The sequence below is a fragment of the Astyanax mexicanus genome, chromosome 9, assembly GCF_023375975.1.
Source record: "Astyanax mexicanus isolate ESR-SI-001 chromosome 9, AstMex3_surface, whole genome shotgun sequence".
Lineage (NCBI taxonomy): Eukaryota > Metazoa > Chordata > Actinopteri > Characiformes > Acestrorhamphidae > Astyanax > Astyanax mexicanus.
Window position 1 is genome coordinate 41,637,948 of NC_064416.1, and position 17,106 is coordinate 41,655,053.

Consider the following 17,106-nt stretch of genomic DNA (forward strand, 5'->3'; position numbering starts at 1 on the left):
ATCAGATACTGAGTGGTTGGGATTCCTGGGCACCACTGTTTTATCAAGATGGGACTTCCTGACCTTAGGATTAAAGCAACAGTTGGAAGCAAAAGTTAGTAAATGGCTATTATGTCATCCCACGATGTTTCTGAATGGATAGATTTTACTGAGTTTTTACATCTTCTCTTTCTGGTACAGATTGCCAACTGTTGCTTTGAGATGGTCTGCAGGTTTGCCAGGGAAAAGGTCTGTAAAGAGCAATTTGGTTACAATACAAACAGTAACGTATCGTTACTTAAAAATAGTAAGACTTGCTGTTTTAATTTAAGTTTATGTTATCAGGGAAAAGATGTTCACTCAGTGGATGCCTACGTTGTTGCCACCTGGCATCCACCTTGCCAACAAGACCCTTTTCTTGCTCTTCCTGTGAGTGGTGCATTGACATATGCAAAACATGCGGTTCTTTTTATGTTTAGTAGTTGTGTATGAAGTATACAATACCTGTTTTATGGTAACCTTGGAGCATAAAGATATATACTTAATGTTTCAATTGACACTCAAAGGATGATGCTGCATTCAAAGACTGCATCCTGTTCCCTGTGTGGAAACCTGGACACTGCTTCCTCTGCGTAAGTATTTCAATATATTTGTTGGGTCGCTTTCTTGTTTGCAACTGAAACATGTATTCATTCATACATGATGCTCTTGTGTTCTCTAAAAGTAAACAATTGTTTCTGTGAACACTGATGTAAATTCATGCATTGTTGCTAATGGAACAGTTCTGTGCCAAAAATGTCTACAGAAATGATGTGAGCTTGATTCAGCAGTCAGACTGAACCACAAAATCTGGTTCACACAAACACTCATTTCTTTGATTAATAATTTTCCCTGTCATTGTTTAGTGTTTGCTTGAATTAGTATATTTACAGGTTCATCCTTTCACCATGGCTTGCATTTGTGAATCAAAAGTATAGATTAACCTTCACTACATTATAGTCAGTTTGTGTACTTCACAGGTCCTGATGCCGAAACTTTTTAGGATTTATCAGCTTGACTCAGCTAACCCTACTGGTTCTGGAGACACGAGCAGTTTGACTATTTTCAGGTTTAATGTTGACAAAAAAGTAGCTGTTCATTGTTCTGTTCTGGAAAAAAAATGTTCCCTTTTTTATGACTGAGTTCTTAAAGTAAAATGTTTGTGCTCTTCTCTCTCTTCCTGCATGTTCTGAAAGTCATAGACAGCTGTCTTCTAATTACTGATTTAATTACTTGAATTAAAGTTGCACATTAAAATAAAGTTGCTATTTTTTAAATATATGGCTGTTGTCTATGGCTTCTGGGTTTGGTGGTGGTTCTAAGCTGTCCTAATGTTCATACTGAGTTCTGCGCTGTTTGAAGAGTTTTCTTGTATTGTACAGTTTTTCAGCTTTTTGTGTCTTTTGCAGCTCAATTGCAATACGACTGGCCCCTGGCCACTGGAAGCTCATCAAAAACAAGGTATAACCTGCAAACTTTTTTTTTTCATTATTTGTACAATCATTCTATGTGAGCAATTCTTACATTATTTTTTTTTGACAGAACATTCCTGCTCAGATAGAGGCTGATGACTGTGGTATTTTCATGATCATGGTAAGATAAAAGTAAAATAATACAGGCAGTTGTTTATGCACTATATTGCAAAAAGTATTTGCTCACCATCCAGATTATTCGAACTTGTTGTTCAATCACTTATATGGCCACAGTTGTATTAAACCAAGCAGCTAGTCATGCAGACTGCTTCTACAAACATTAGTGAAAGAATGGGTCTCAGGAGCTCAGTGAACTCCAGCACTGTGGTAACGTGATAGGCTGCAGCACCTGTGCAACAAGTCCAGTCGTGAAATTTCACTAAATATTCCACAGGCAATTTTCAGTGATATTATAACACAGTGGAAGAGACTGGGAACGACAGCGACTCTGTGCTCTGTCAGTGTAAAATAACAGAGCTAGGTCAGCGGATGCTGAGTTCACCAACTTTCTGCAGAGTCACTACATTACTACACACCTCCAAACTTCATGTAGCTTCAGAGATCATCACTACACATCTCCAAACTTCATGTAGCTACAGATTAAATCAAGAACAGTAGAGTGTAGAGAGACTCATGGAATGTCAAACGGTGTGCTAAACATCATCAAAAAACAGAATATACAATGCTAGTCTCATTCGAGTGTTTAATCTTCAATATGTTGTGCATTTCAGTATGGTTTATACATGGCACTCGGTTGGCCATTTGACTTCAGCCAGGTAATTATTCTTACTTTATAGACCATCTGCTTTCAATAAGGCTTTAAGCTGCATTCTAAACTTTTGTCTTTCGTTTGTTAGCGTGATATCCCACAGCTCCGGAGATGGTGGTGCCGAATTCTTTTAGAGAACATGTCAAATGAAGGGTACTTGCACCTATCACTCAAGCTAAATGTCTTAAGGTTTATACTAGTGCATCTAAAAAAATGTGTATTTGAAAAGTTACTTTATTTTAGTAAATCAGTTCAAAATGTGAAACTCATAACATATGAATTACATAGCGTAATTTATTTATTAGCGTGTTTTCTTTTATTGTTGATAATGTAATGCATACTGCTGTTTGTATACCATTCAAACAAGAACAAGTGGCTTCTCCCAAATCAACACAAAATGTCACTTTTAATAATGAATGCAGTCTACTATGCTATGGTTTTACTAATGAATATAATTTGGATTGAGATGTTGAAAAATTAATAGCAACTGTGTTCCATTATAGAATGACTAGCTGTAATGCACCAGAAGAGGCAAGTGAGCAGGATGAGTGCATGAAGAAGGAACCTGCCAGGTGTGGTGGTGTAGTTTGAATCAATGATGGCACATCATAATATATACCAATATAATAGAACGTTTGTTTATAGCAGCTGATAAAGCTTGTAATGTGTTTCGTGGTCCCTTCTTGCATGGTATTAATTTTATTATATTTTCTCTCAGGAAAGTTCAGCGCGTTGAACGTGTGACTGATGAAGGAGATAGAATGGGCCACGTCTCCTTTGACCAGGTGTGTGGGTGTGGATGTGTGGTTTTTATTTCGGGTTAATTTTACTGGGCCGTTTAAAATGTTTTACTGTTGTGGTTAGTTTTCAAAAGTCTGAATTGGGCTGAAAAGATAAGTTGACATTATTTGAAATTTCGACTTGACCTAGTGTTGACTAGTCATTTAAAGGGCATTTGAAGCCCACGATCAATTGGAGAGCTATTATTTTTAAGGGATAGAAAAGAAGAGAGCTGTTTTGTTACATTAAGGCAGAGACTAGTCAACAGAATGACACTGACTTGTACAGTCTTCAGGCAAAAATGCAAGCCATTCCTACAGTAATCAGAGATTGGGGATATGATTGAAATAATAAGTGCCAACTCAGATTAGTAGAATACCAAAATAGTAATTGGTTGCAGCCTTAAAATGTTATCTGGTCATTTTTTTTAATTATTATCATTTTCATGAATCAAAATCTACATGCTTCTATGTCTTTCACAGATGCCCCTTGTGGTCATTGAGGACATTCTCATAGACACAGTTCTGGAAGAGGGTGACAAAGCTTTTTTAAAGCTGTCACTGGTTTGTCGTCTCTTCCGGGACATTGTTGGACAACAATCATTCCGGGCCCGGGCACATTTCGAGTGGCTTGACAGTAAGCATGATATTTCAGTACAGTTAAGATATTTGTTTTCCTTTTAGAAAAGGAATTATACTCACTGATTTTATAATCATTTTAAAAATCTTGATTTTTTTAAACCTACAGGTGTAGTGCCATGGAAACATCACAGTGCTGCATATAAAGACGAGTTTCGCAGGATGTATGAACTGCAGTGCTGCCAGAACTGTCAAGACATTTATAAAGACTGCATACCGGGTATGTTTGTTCTATATACATTTTGATAATTTGTCCTGAGGTCAGAAATTGGTAAGCCAATAGATTTAGGGTATTGGGGCTTGAGAGTTGCTTTGTGAATGTGTGTGCTTTTACTTATATTACAGGCTACGTTGGGCGTGGGAGACGAGGTGAGCTTGTGGCATTTTACAGCGAAAACGAGCACCCTGGATTCTGCAGCCAGTTCTGCAGCCAGCTTTACGAGGATCTGGGTGTGTGATTGGCTGGGTGTGTGATTGGCTGGGTGTTACATTTTTAAATAAAGACTTTTGTATTTGTTCCCTTGTGTTGTGTGAGTGGCTGGGTGTTACATTTTTAAATAAAGACTTTTGTATTTGTTCCCTTGTGTTTGACCAAAGCATGTAACCAAACATTTTAAAGGCTTGTGTGCCAATAAATGCCAATAAAGATATTGTATTTGATTGGACAAAGTGTTTGTAAATGGAGTTTATTTCTCTGGGAACTACTGTCAGCCATACAAAATTGGGAGAGGAGAAGCAGGAGAGGGATATCATTATTATTATTATTATTATTGTTGACAAAATATTTATGTATACATATGAGATTTTACTTTATGAAACCACAGCATTTGATATATTGTACTCTATTGTTATACACTATCCAGCATAACATTATCACCACCTGCTTGTTTCTGCTTTTATTGTCCTTTTTTAGTTGCATAATGGTTTACTGGTGTATACTATACAGTAGGTTTAAAACGCTGTTCATTCTATTAGACACTTCTACCTACATCGGCTTTACATTGTGAGTGAAAAGTCAGAGCCAGAATCTTTAAATCTGTTGCTGCACAGTTTGTTGCTTATCTGCTAGTTCTTCATCAGTGCCCATGGGATGCTGCCTACTTGATGCTGAACACAGGATGCTGCCACATGATGCTGGTTGATGGAGCATTTCCTGTCCAGCAGTGACAATGAGGTGTTTAAATTCTCCAGAGGCACTGCTTTGTCGGATCCACTCACACCAGCACAACTCTCAACACCACCATGTCAGTGTCAATGTAGTGTTACGAATAACCAACAAGCCACATAATAGCTGCTCTGTGGTGGTCCTAAAGTGTATGCTATACAGTGCAGCTTTGTCATTCTTATCTGAAATATTTTCAGCACCCTGTTGACAGTAGCCTTCCCCCTGCTGAGGGGGTGATAAGAAGCACTATCTGTAAAAATTAAGAATAGAGCATTACAGTACAGAGAACAGGTGTGATCTAACAATCAAACACTTTAACAATCATATGCACCCTTTGACCAGCCTCTGCAAGTGCAAAGCTATTATTGATAATGTACCCTTTATTTCATCTGGAACATTCCCAAAAACTTTATATCATAAGTAAATAATGATTCATATGATAGCTAATCAATAATTCAGGAGATATTTACCACATTTAAGTCTAAAAGAAATGTATAAAATCTACACACTCTGGCAACTAGTTTAACTAATTTAAATGTGAGGATTAATGCAGTGAAATAATACCTAACTCTGCTGGTGAGTGGGACAGATTAATGTATAATGTATTGTGATATACAGGACAGAGGCAATTGATCTTTTGGAAACAGCAAACAGCTGTATGAAATTATTTGCTTATTGTATAAAATAAATGAGAAATGGCACACGTGATGAAACTGTCTTTCATCAAGACCACCCCAGAAAAAGAAGAGCATGAGTTCCCTCTGTTGCACAGAATGAGTTACCAGCCTCAGAAACCACAAGTTAGCAGCATGTCATATAAGAAATAATAATAAAAAAAATCATACACTTTTAAGTTTACATGATTCCTTGTGTATTCCTTTATTTACAATGTAGAACCCAAAATAAATGAGAAAGTGTTTCCAAACTTTTGGCTGGTACTGTATATATAGCCTATTTTTTGTTAATACAGCCATTGACTGTAATTATTTAGTTAAGTAGTTATTATTTGTGCAGTGCTAAGCAGTCTTCTGTAAAAGTCTGTCACAGTACTTATACATATGTGTTTTTACAAATTTACTATATATACAGTATATAAGGCTACGCGGTGGAACTTCTCACAAGATATGCGTAAATTTAGTGCAACATCGGCGTTATATGCGTATTTCACGTGGCACACAGTGTTTCTTGAACAAACAGGTAGGGGGATTGGCGTAGGAGAGCACATGTGGGCGGTGTTAGATATGGGCGGGGTTAGATATGGGCGGAGTTGGATGTGGGCGGAGTTGGATGTCCAACTCCGCCTTCCTACAGGCTGCAGCGAGACGTACTTGCCTAAATCCACAATTTTTTCTTAACAGAAACAGAAGTGATGTGTTTTTTTTTTTATGAAAATGAAAGAAATATTCCCTCATAGCATGTTTTGTCCCTAAATAAATTTGAGTCATGAAAACATATCATTTTGCAGAGAACAGGGTTGTTTTAATGATGTCATTAAGATGTATTTTTCATTGTGATACACTGTTAGTCAGTGGATTTATATAGCTGACATTATTCATTTTACATTGCAAGGTAGGGAAATGCTTGTGTAATACTTTATTTATTAAACATTACAAGTATTCAGTTGTTTTTTTATTAATAAACAGGATCTGTTCCACAGTGCTTGGACTGCTGGGTTGCTGGAATTGAGAGATATTTTTTTGTTAATTGAAACAAATGAGGAAAGACAGCAGAGTGTCTGAGCCAGTAATCCATAGGGTCTTCTCCTCTGGGCAGATATGAGACCAAGCATTCTGATCTCAGACCAGCTGCTTGAACTTAAGTGTGGACTAAAACATAAAGATTCAAAATGTTTCGAAACTGTGTGGCTTCCCCTTTTTGATACGGACTTCGAAACAGTGTTTCGGAACACCGTGATTCAAATGAATCGATTCAGTTCGATTCCGCATTTCGAGTTTGACATCACTACCGTTTATAGCTGTCTATATTTTCTATAGTTTCTATAGTCTATAGTTTCCTTTTCTAGTTTATTTGCTTTTCCTTGGTTTAAAAAATGTCATGCGGCCTCTCCTTTTTTTGATTTTCCCGCCCTTTTTCCTCCTTGCTTAAGAGGGTGAGATTCCAGCTGCTGCCAATCTTTGTCAATGGCACAGTAGTAGTGTTTTTGCCCAGCACTGACAAGGTTGGGAGTTTGAGCTCAGCTTCAAGTAATACTTCTCACATGGTTAAAAGCACTACTACATCAGAACATATTAGCATCTAATAATCATAATAATAAAATAAAACTTTTCTCTTTGCACTTGGGTCCAATCCTTCATAGTCTTGTGACGGGCACCCTGGTCTTGACAATTTTCCAGAAAATAAAATATTTCTTCAAACAACATTTGTTGTACACATGTTTTCCTCTTTGTGTATAAAAACAGCACAAAAAATATATAACAAAAGGCAAAATTTATATAAATTTTACAAAAATGGGCTGGCCATAATTATTGGCACCGTTCCAAATTTGTGAATAAATAACTTGGTTTCAAGAATCTGATGCTTTTTTAAACTCACCTGTGGAACGTAACAGGTGTGGACAACGTAAATATCCAAAAGTCCTCACCTCAGCCCAATAGAACATCTTTGGGATGAATTAGAGCAGAGACTGTGAGTCAGGTCATTCGTCCAACATTGGTGTCTGACCTCACCAACGTACTTCTGGAAGAATGGTCATAATTGCCATAAACACACTCCTAAATCTTGTGGAAAGCCTACCCAAAATACTTTAAGCTGTTATAGCTGCAAAGGATGGGTGAAAATAATATTAAACCCTATGGATTAAAAATTAATTGTCACTTATGTGTTTATAAAGCACCATCCTGTTGGAGTATAGACCAGTGGAAGCATGGTTTTTGGAGGCATTAATCTCCCTTCACATCAGACACTTCTGGTTGTCTGGTGTGAGTATCCTGCACTTGTGCTCCATTCAGGTGTTATCTAAAAAAAATGAGTTTCCACCCAGGTAACACCACATGAACACCCTCTAAAGTGTGAACCTGAAGTCAGGTACATCCAGCAAAATTTGTATGCAGCACAAACTGATAGAGATGTGAAGTAAATGCTTTTAAAACATGGCTGATCATGCAAACAACTGTAAGATATCAAAAAATAATGTTAATTTCTTTCAGTATTTCTAAAAGTAACATCATCTAAAATCAGTATTTTCAGTTTGAATCCCAGATCATGCTGCTTGCTGCTTTCTATTAGCAGCCAAAGTCCAAAAGAACACAATTTGCCTTTCTCTCTCTGGGTGGGTAGATGGTGCTCTCATGCGTCATCACTCCTAGTGTTCAGCACAGGACTCTGTACTTTCCTCTGAGCGTACTGGCTGTCTAGTGATGCTGCATCAGCTGCTTTTTTACCTCAAATTGAGAAAGCATACCACCCAACATGCACATCAAAGCACTCTTAGCCCTGTAGTCAGAGAGAGATTATATTAATTAGGAAACCAGACACTGACTAAAATATGACTGGGAGTTCTCATACTCAAAGCTGCATCTGGTCAAGAATAAAGCCCTGCTTGAGCTGCAAAAGAAAGGGGAATGAAACCATCTCCATAAGGAGATCTGCGCAGGCGCACTAACCGTACTATGTTTTTAACATTATGAAGCAAAAGGCTACCAACTGTTCATAAGGTTTTTTTTTGTAAGATTGAAAATATGTTGTTGAAATGGTAATCTCAAATTTGGTTAGGAGTTTTTCAAACAGAAGATGCAAGTCTTGTATTATTGGATGAACTGTAACTGCCCAGTAGTGTAGCAAAGTAAGTCAAACCAAATCAGGTTTATTTGCATAGAGCTTTTTTACAAGTGATGTCGCAAAGCAGCTTTACTACTGCCTCTCAATCACACACACACTCAGGCACGTACTCACAGTCCAGTCTGTCTCTTTCCCACCACCCCCTCTGTCTTACACCACTGTTTATTGGGTTTTTGTGTGTCTGTTTAAATGAGACTATTGTTCTCAGCAGTGATTTATCATCACATCAAAATGAAATCTCTTTGCTTGATGTATCTAAATGAGTTGAATTTTCCCTTTATATTGCCTGTAGATTTTGCTTACTGGGCACTTTCAGTGACAGAATGCAATGAATTACTTCTATTAAAAAAGTTAAAATTATGAAAACAGAAGTAAACTGAATTATATAGGTATGAAATATTTATTCTGATGTTGCAAACCAGCTTTACAGAAATGTGATCAATCACAGAATAAAGAATCAGATAAAACATTGAACATACAACACAGAACCCTCAGTGAGCAACAAAAGCAAAGGAAAAACTCCCTCAGAGCTGAAAGAAGAAGAAACTTTGGGAGGAACCAAGACTCACGGGTACCTTATTTTCACATGTATTATAAAATGTACTAACAAGGCTAATGGTCAGATAATGTAGTGAATGTTACAAGTCATTATATATCCACATGGGTCTATATATTCAGGTAAATAGCTACATCATCTACATCAAACATTCCAAGTTAGAGTTCATGTAAACTTCAATGTAATCGGTAGAGGCATGAACTGGGCAGTGGGCAGCTAATCTGTGGTGGGTGATGGGAAAGCCTGACTTCGAACTGAATCATCAGTCTGGCAGGACAGGTGAAAGGAGACCCTGAGGGTTGAACATCCATCGGTATCAGGCCTAACAGGTGGGCAGTCAGTAACTCTTAGAAAGGCAGAAAGATGGAATTAGTTTTGACTGGATTTATGGAGAGCAAATAATGTTCAACAGTATCTGAGTGTGGCTCATGACTCCGGCAGATCTGAATATAACAGCCAAACTAAAGGCAGAAAGCCAGAAGGTAACATAGACAAGCACCCTGAAACCCTGGCATCCACCCACTCCACCGTCTACAAACCTGAGTTATCACATGTAGTGGGTTATCTAGGACAACCGCATCAACATCTCTATACCTACCTTTTACTTTCACAGTGTCTGGCTGAATATAACTTGTTTTGGCTTCATTGACCTATCAATGCCAGAAGTCTAAGTCTCTAATTCATTTCGATTTATTCAACTCGTCCCATGCATCCATTGATTGATGGTCTTTGCTGCTATCAGCACTGCTTTGTTCAAAATTCATGGAAATTTTCTTACCTTTTGAAAACCATCAGCTTTCTTTGCCTTTATTTTACTGCAGGGTTAAGGGTACAGACCAGGTAGACTGGTAACAGTTTTTTTTTTTAATCCATTTGATGTAAATGATTACGTGATCACTGATGAGTGAGTGGTTAGAGCACTGGGTTATTGATGAGGGGCTTGCAAGTTCGATACCCAGATTCGAGAAGCTGCCGGCGTTAAACACTTACTGCCCCCCAATTGCACCCTGACAAGCTGCCACTGTTGGGTCCTTACTGTATAGGTTCTTACTGCACCCTAGCCACCACAGGGGTGGCTGCCCACTGTTCAGTGCACTGATTGGTTAAAATGTAGTTGCCACATGAGATCTTTCAGCACAAGTGTGGAGAATCAGCTTGTCTCACATTCTCGCCCTGATTTCAACACTTTAGCAAAGCAAACTAAAGAAAAAGGGAATGGATTGTTTTTGTGAGACTACACACCATGAAGGTCAAACAAAAGAAAGCAAAAAGTACTAGTGTGTCCTCCACAGACCAAGACATGTGGCCTTATTTTAGCGATTTATTGGTGAACTGTCAACCGCGCATCGCACAGTGTGATTTAGGACGTGTCAGAAGCGTGTGTGTGTGTTTGAAAATATTTGTGCATGTGAACAATCTGAAGACTTTTCTACAATTTAAATTAATTTTAGTTTTATGATAAAGCTTACTAAAGATTTTCATTATGCCCAACATTGTTTAGTTCATTAGACAGAAATCTGATGATGTGAGTGAAGTGTTTGAAGCTGTCTGGTGTAGAAGTTTAATGTTTATAAGGCTATATGTAATTTTGGGTTGCAGCGCTTTAGTTAGCTTTTGTTGGATTCAATATAGATTCATGTTTGTGCTCTTCAAATCCCTGTTCTATTAGCAGTACTTCTCTACAGGTACTAGACAAGCTGTGTGTGTGCATTGGCAAATCTCTCTCGGTAATGGGTGAAATGGAAAATAGCTGAGTGCATTCATTAGTATGGTTGTTCACAAACATTTGGACATATAGTATACCCTTTTGCCTGGCTTTCATTGTCTCTTTAATAATTTATTGTATTTTCTATGTCTACTGATTACATGCCTGACAACAAATGCAATGAAGCAGCCACAAAGTCATGACGTAAAACTGACCCTGATGATATGAAGAAATCAACTTTATCATTATTATTATTACTAGTACATCTCCAAAAAATTTAATATCATTAAAAAGCTACCTTATTTCAGTAATACATGTCTATCCGTACTAAACCATCGTTGACCATCAATAAATCTTGCATTTCATTTGTAAATCAAGGGAGCAGAGTCTGGAGGAAGAGTGGAGAGACACACAGGCTGCGTCCAGAAACCCCAAAAGTGTCTCCTTTTTCCTACCGATCCTCCTCCTCTCCTCCGTAACCCGGAAACTGATTTCGTGAGGCCATCTTGCCGCCTGTCCGAATACCGTAGGAGACGAAAGAAGCTGCTTAAAATCCTCCTCCAAGAGGCTTTAAACAGAGGGTACATCAGACCATCTTACTCCGGAAGACTTTTAAGGATTTTCGAATGACATCACTGCATCCACGCCCACAGAGCACGCGGGAACGGAGAAGGCAGTGCACAAATATACGTCATAAACATATGAATTAACTAGGTTCCTTATCTAATTAAACAGCCAGTAAAGCCTTAATATATTTTTTTAGTTTAGATAAGCTGTATGTTCAGTAAAACTATATTAATGATCCCATATTTGTAACATGATATGTATATATATCACTGGCCGGAGAAGTGCGGCCAAAATGACTGGGAGTAAGCAGGATTTTATTGGAATATCTGAATATTTAGCTGTGTGTGTGATAGTAATGTCCCATTGATGCTGTTGAATATGTATGAAAAATATAATATTTATTCTATTTATTATTTATTAATATTTGTTATTTGTTTTATTACATTCAATGAAATCATATTTTACTATTAATATAATTTAATATTTACATGTGCAACCTTCATCAATAGCAAATCAGGCTGCATTTTGAAGCTTGATATGCTTGTCAAAGTTATGATCTCTAGAATTTGGAATTGTGTTTATTGATCTCTCATTTTTATTTTTGTATGCAGAGCTCTATCCAGAAGCTGCATGTGCTGAAAGTGAGTGTTGTGATTGGCTCAGTTCAACGGTAGTCAACATCCTATCTAAAAGGGATCAGCTGTCCCATTTCCCCAATTACAGCTCCTTCCCTCCATTCCTCCTCCTCTCCTCTCCTTGATTCCTCCACCTTATTCCGGGGTAGGAGAGGAGGAGTAGTATCTCGCTGTCTCGCTGCACTTGTGCTCTGCAAGTGCCACAGAGCCGACAGTTTTTTTCCAACGTTGTTTTTTTTGTCCTTCAGTGCGTCTCCACTACAGAGGACCAAAACTGCCAAAATTAAACTAATTAAATAAATAAATAAAAACTAGTAAATCACTTAATAAAAGTAATATGGTTGGTAAAAACGGTAAAAAAAAAATATTCACGTAAAAATAAATACATATACTTAAAAAGAAATGTCTTAATAAATTGTTATTTATGGATTTCTTTATTTACAGTATTTCATTTTTCTTTTGATTTATTTGTTTATTTATTTACATGACTATTTATTTCTGCATTCATTTATTTAACAATTTATTTATTTGTATATTCATTTATTTCCCGATTTATTTATTTCTGCATTCATTTATTTTCCAATTTATTTATTTATGCATTCATTTATTTCCCAATTTATTTATTTCTGTATTCATTTATTTCCCAATTTATTTATTTCTGTATTCATTTATTTCCTGATTTATTTATTTCTGTATTCATTTATTTCCCGTTTTTTTTTATTTCTGTATTCATTTATTTCCCAATTTATTCATTTCTGTTTTCCTTGTGCTTATATTATAATGAAGGGGCGTGTTTTTCACATACCGGCTTGGCAATCAAGCCCAGAGAGAGAGGAGCTGATGTGAGTAAGTTAGAAGTGTCCCGGAGCTGAAATGTCGGGGCAAAGGTAGCTGCTCGCCTTGATGAAATGGATCAGTTTGTATTACTATCTAAGTGATCTTTATTAAATAATCTTTATAAATCTCTTTCACTAAACGGCCACGTTCAGACCAAGTTCTTGAGCGCTAGGTAAATACATGTAAAAGATAACCTGAATTAGCGTTATGCTAGCTTAGGGGTACTCGAACTCCGGCCTGGATCCAAACCTAAATGAGGTGGACTAAGCATATACTTTACATGATCGTAGTCCAGTTACAGAGAGAAAAATACTTAGATATGCAGTACATAGAAACATTTTCCTAACAGTAGGCTAAAGTCAACCGCGGTCACGCCATCTGCACTTAGAAAACGCTCGGTCGTGCTATCTACACCGAAAACTCGAGTGCGCGTCTAAACCGTGTTTTACGGTAGCTGCGTGCACAGCGCACCCGGAGGAGCAGAGACTGGCGCTTCTCGTGCAGAGACTTAAAATGGAACAGAAACTAGTTTTACACCTAAATAAATATGATTTAACGAGGTCTAATCCACAAATATACACCAGAAAGACCACTGCTTATCTGTGGAACAGTGTAACGTTTTGGAAATGTTTGGAGAGCTATTAAATAAGCAAATCAAATGGTTATCATATCACAGCACTAAATTCTTAGAGATCTTATTCTCATGTATCCCAGATATATGTTTGAAGTGATATTACTGTATCATTTTGGAGTAAATTTTTTCGACTAGTACTCTAAGCCACTTATTATGTTTATTACAGATATTTTACATTTATATGTCATTACAACACAGCCACTGTATTAGACACAGAATCACACATACACTCATTATTAAAAACCCATCCACCTACAATTTAAGCACTGATCATTTTTAATCAATAGATTTGGCATAATCCCACCAACTATAGCAATAATTGAATTTTTGTAAACAAGATCATGTTTTTGCCCGCAAACCATATCTTGTCAAATTTTTCCAGAACACACGTTCCCAGTACTGCAGCTTAAACCCTAGTGAGCATTGTAGAGTCTGATTATTGCAGTCAGTCTGAACTCAGGTTATTATTAGTCCCCTCATTTGTGGTTTTGGCACTTCCTCCGTAACTGTGCAGAGTTTTCACAAAACAGAAACCATCTCTTAACTAGAGATCCCTGGTTTCAGTAACAATTCATTACAGTAAAAAAATCTTATCTTGATTGATTGGGTGCTTTTTATGTGTACTGTATTTTTCACACTTAAAATCAGTTAATTCTTCGCAAAAATCGTCAGTACACCTTATAATCTGGTGCGTATTGTGTATGAATTCTAACGATCAGGTTTTAAGGAGCAGTAAAGCCACTCCACTGAAGTACAGCGTTATACAGGAGTTTCAGTGAAGTTTCTTCTGTAATGAGATTGGAGCAGTATTAGCATTAACCGCTAATCACAGCGCTAGCTTTTTTACTGTTCAGAGGTGAATATATCAGACTCGAGTCATGTTAAAACAAGCTATATGGGATAAATCGCTAGCTGATAGTGCCCTGGCTTATCAGAACACTCAGGGTTTCTCAGTGTAGTGCTGTCGACCAGCATTTACTAGCACTAAGTGCTGCTGCCTACCGTGCTAAATTATTGGAAATCTAAGCTTACTGTAAGTAATTATTTTTTTATGTTTTAAAAATTTCAGACCTTATTCAACCCCAATAAGACGGTGGTGAAGATGTTTGTGGTGATGTATGACCTGAGGGAAATGCCATCCAGCCATCAGACATTCCTGAGGCAGAGGACCTTCTCCGTCCCCGTCAAACGTGAATCCAACGGCCACAACAACAAGAAGCCCCTCACCTCGCTTGGACAGGGGCGGACCCTGCGCTACCTCATTCACCTGAGGTGAGTAAATATCCGTTCTGAGATATTATCAGAGGAGGAGACTCGTCTACTGTTGGGAATGTAATTGTGGGATTGTATTTTTCTGATTTTGGTAAAAAAAAAAAAAAAAAGGAAAAGTGCTTTTTGTCGCATTTCTGAGCAAAATTTGGTCCAATTTACCATGCCCAAGCATTTTCCCACTCGTTTGAGTCATTTTTCATGGAAAAAAACGGGTTTCAATAAATGGTCGAAATTTCACCAAAACAACTTACCACATCCTGACGTATTTTTCTGTTTTTGGTGAAAAATGGAAAAGTGCTTTTTGTCGCATATCTGAGCAAAATTTGGTTCAATTTACCATGCCCATGCATTTTCCCGCTCATTTAAGTTATTTTTCATGAAAAAAAACAAGGTTTTATGAATGGTTGAATTTTTCACCAAAACGACATACCGCGGGTCTACGTTTTTTTCTGATTTGGGTCAAAAATTGAAAAGTGCATTTTGTCGCATTTCTAATAAAAAATTTGTCCAATTTACCATGCCCAAGCATTTTCCCACTCGTTTGAGTCATTTTTAATGAAAAAAAAACAGGGTTTCATGAATGGTTGAAATTTTCACCCATACGACATACGTATTTTTCTGATTTTGGTCCAGTTTACTATGCTCATGCATTTTCCCACTCGTTTGCTTACATAAAAATATTCTTTTTACATCCCAAAGCCATACCATTGGGCCTTTAGCCAGTACTAGCAATTAATCAGCTGGCCGATTTACATAAGTTGATCTTTAATGTGAGATATCTGATCTAAACAAATAGTTTCTTATCCTTTTCTTTTTTAATCCCTTTTAGGTTCCAGAGCTCCAAATCTGGAAAGATCTACCTCCATCGGGACATTCGGCTTCTGTTCTCACGCAAATCCATGGAAGTGGACAATGGTGCTGCCTACGAACTCAAATCCTTCACAGAGTCGCCAGCCGACCCCCCTTCTCAGCCAGATGCTAATCCAATCCCACCCAGTCCATCTGATCTGACCTAATGTAATCTCACTCCAGCGTAGGGGCCTTACTCAATCACAATCCCTCTTATTTTTGCTTGTAAGGGAAATTTAAAGAAAAAAAAAAAGATTTACTCCCACACACAAACACACACATGCAGTCTAATGGCCACATTTCCTCTGAAACAAAAAAGTGAAGAACAAGAAAAAAAAAAAAAGAACAAAACCTGCATCATCAGATCATCGGTGCTTCATTGTCCCAGCGATTTACAGCAGCAGACAGTTTTCTCTCTCTCTCTCTCTCTCTCTCTTTTTTTTTTTTTTTTTTTTGAAAAATTTTGTTGCTGTTTTGAAGCTCGTTTTCAGAGCTTTGGTGCAGTTTTGCAAAGAGAGAATATACTGAAGTGAAAAAAATACAACAACACGGACCATTTTATTTTCTAATGACAAGAAGAAATAAATAAATTACAAAAAAAAAAAAAAAACAAGTGAATCAACCCTGAAAGAATAAATGACTTTGGATAGAGCACTGTGTACCTCCACCAGAACTGGAAAAGAAATAAGTAATATTCTACTATTTCTTTCTTTTTGTACTGTTACCGAACCACTTTAATCGGAAGTGTTGCAATAGAGAAAAGAATCTTAACTAGCTTAGTGTTTACATATTTACTTTGTCAGTTATTTAATATTTAAATTGATATTTCATTTACTGCACATGTGACGCCTGTCGTGCTCAGCATTATGACGTAGTGCAATATGTTTCAATCATACTATGTATTTTTGACTTTAATATTCAGATCTAAAATAAAAGAAATATATATCTATGAACCAGTCTTCACGGAGTCAAACCGTCTCTTCTTTTGTTCTCTCTCTTTCTCTTTCTCTCTCTCTCTCTCTCTCTGTATTTAATTGAATCAAGTATTTCTAATGGAAAAATCTCAAAACATTAAACATTCACACATTTAATTTAGCATATAAAAGCTACATTCAGGCATAAACAGATATATTAAAATGAAGATTTCCCTACCTCTGTGTTTTGTTTTTTTTTGTATAATTTTATCCACACAAACATGTAATTCCTTACATGAGCATGCTAACCTTGTTTGGGTGATTGGTACCTTATAAGGAGAGACATCAACATGCCAAGAGGAAGTAAATCAAAACATGGGTTTAATCCCAAATTACACACTAATCCCCATGTAGTGCACTGTACAAGTCAATTAAATTAAGGATTCTAAACCTGAATTATATATTTGCTATAAAAAATTGATGATGAACTTTTTGAT

General features: G+C 37.0%; 2 protein-coding genes across 3 annotated transcripts; both read left to right on the forward strand.

Moving 5' to 3' along the window:
• Positions 1 to 242: 242 nt before the first annotated feature.
• Positions 243 to 4,346, forward strand: LOC125804570 (uncharacterized). Of its 2 annotated transcripts, XM_049483517.1 has the most exons (11): positions 243 to 408; positions 546 to 611; positions 1,428 to 1,479; positions 1,561 to 1,611; positions 2,222 to 2,266; positions 2,348 to 2,412; positions 2,763 to 2,831; positions 2,978 to 3,044; positions 3,522 to 3,675; positions 3,787 to 3,897; positions 4,023 to 4,346. In XM_049483517.1, the coding sequence occupies exons 1-11, from the start codon at positions 332 to 334 to the stop codon at positions 4,133 to 4,135; spliced, it is 870 nt and encodes a 289-aa protein (XP_049339474.1). In that variant the 5' UTR covers positions 243 to 331; the 3' UTR covers positions 4,136 to 4,346. The 2 variants fall into 2 exon arrangements, with proteins under 2 accessions (XP_049339474.1, XP_049339475.1); XM_049483518.1 differs by lacking the exons at positions 243 to 408; positions 546 to 611 and adding an exon at positions 660 to 1,087.
• A 10,281-nt stretch (positions 4,347 to 14,627) lies between these two features.
• Positions 14,628 to 16,107, forward strand: LOC125804571 (protein FAM214A-like). The gene is made up of 2 exons (XM_049483521.1): positions 14,628 to 14,846; positions 15,676 to 16,107. The coding sequence occupies exons 1-2, from the start codon at positions 14,677 to 14,679 to the stop codon at positions 15,860 to 15,862; spliced, it is 357 nt and encodes a 118-aa protein (XP_049339478.1). The 5' UTR covers positions 14,628 to 14,676; the 3' UTR covers positions 15,863 to 16,107.
• The last annotated feature ends 999 nt before the right edge of the window (positions 16,108 to 17,106 follow it).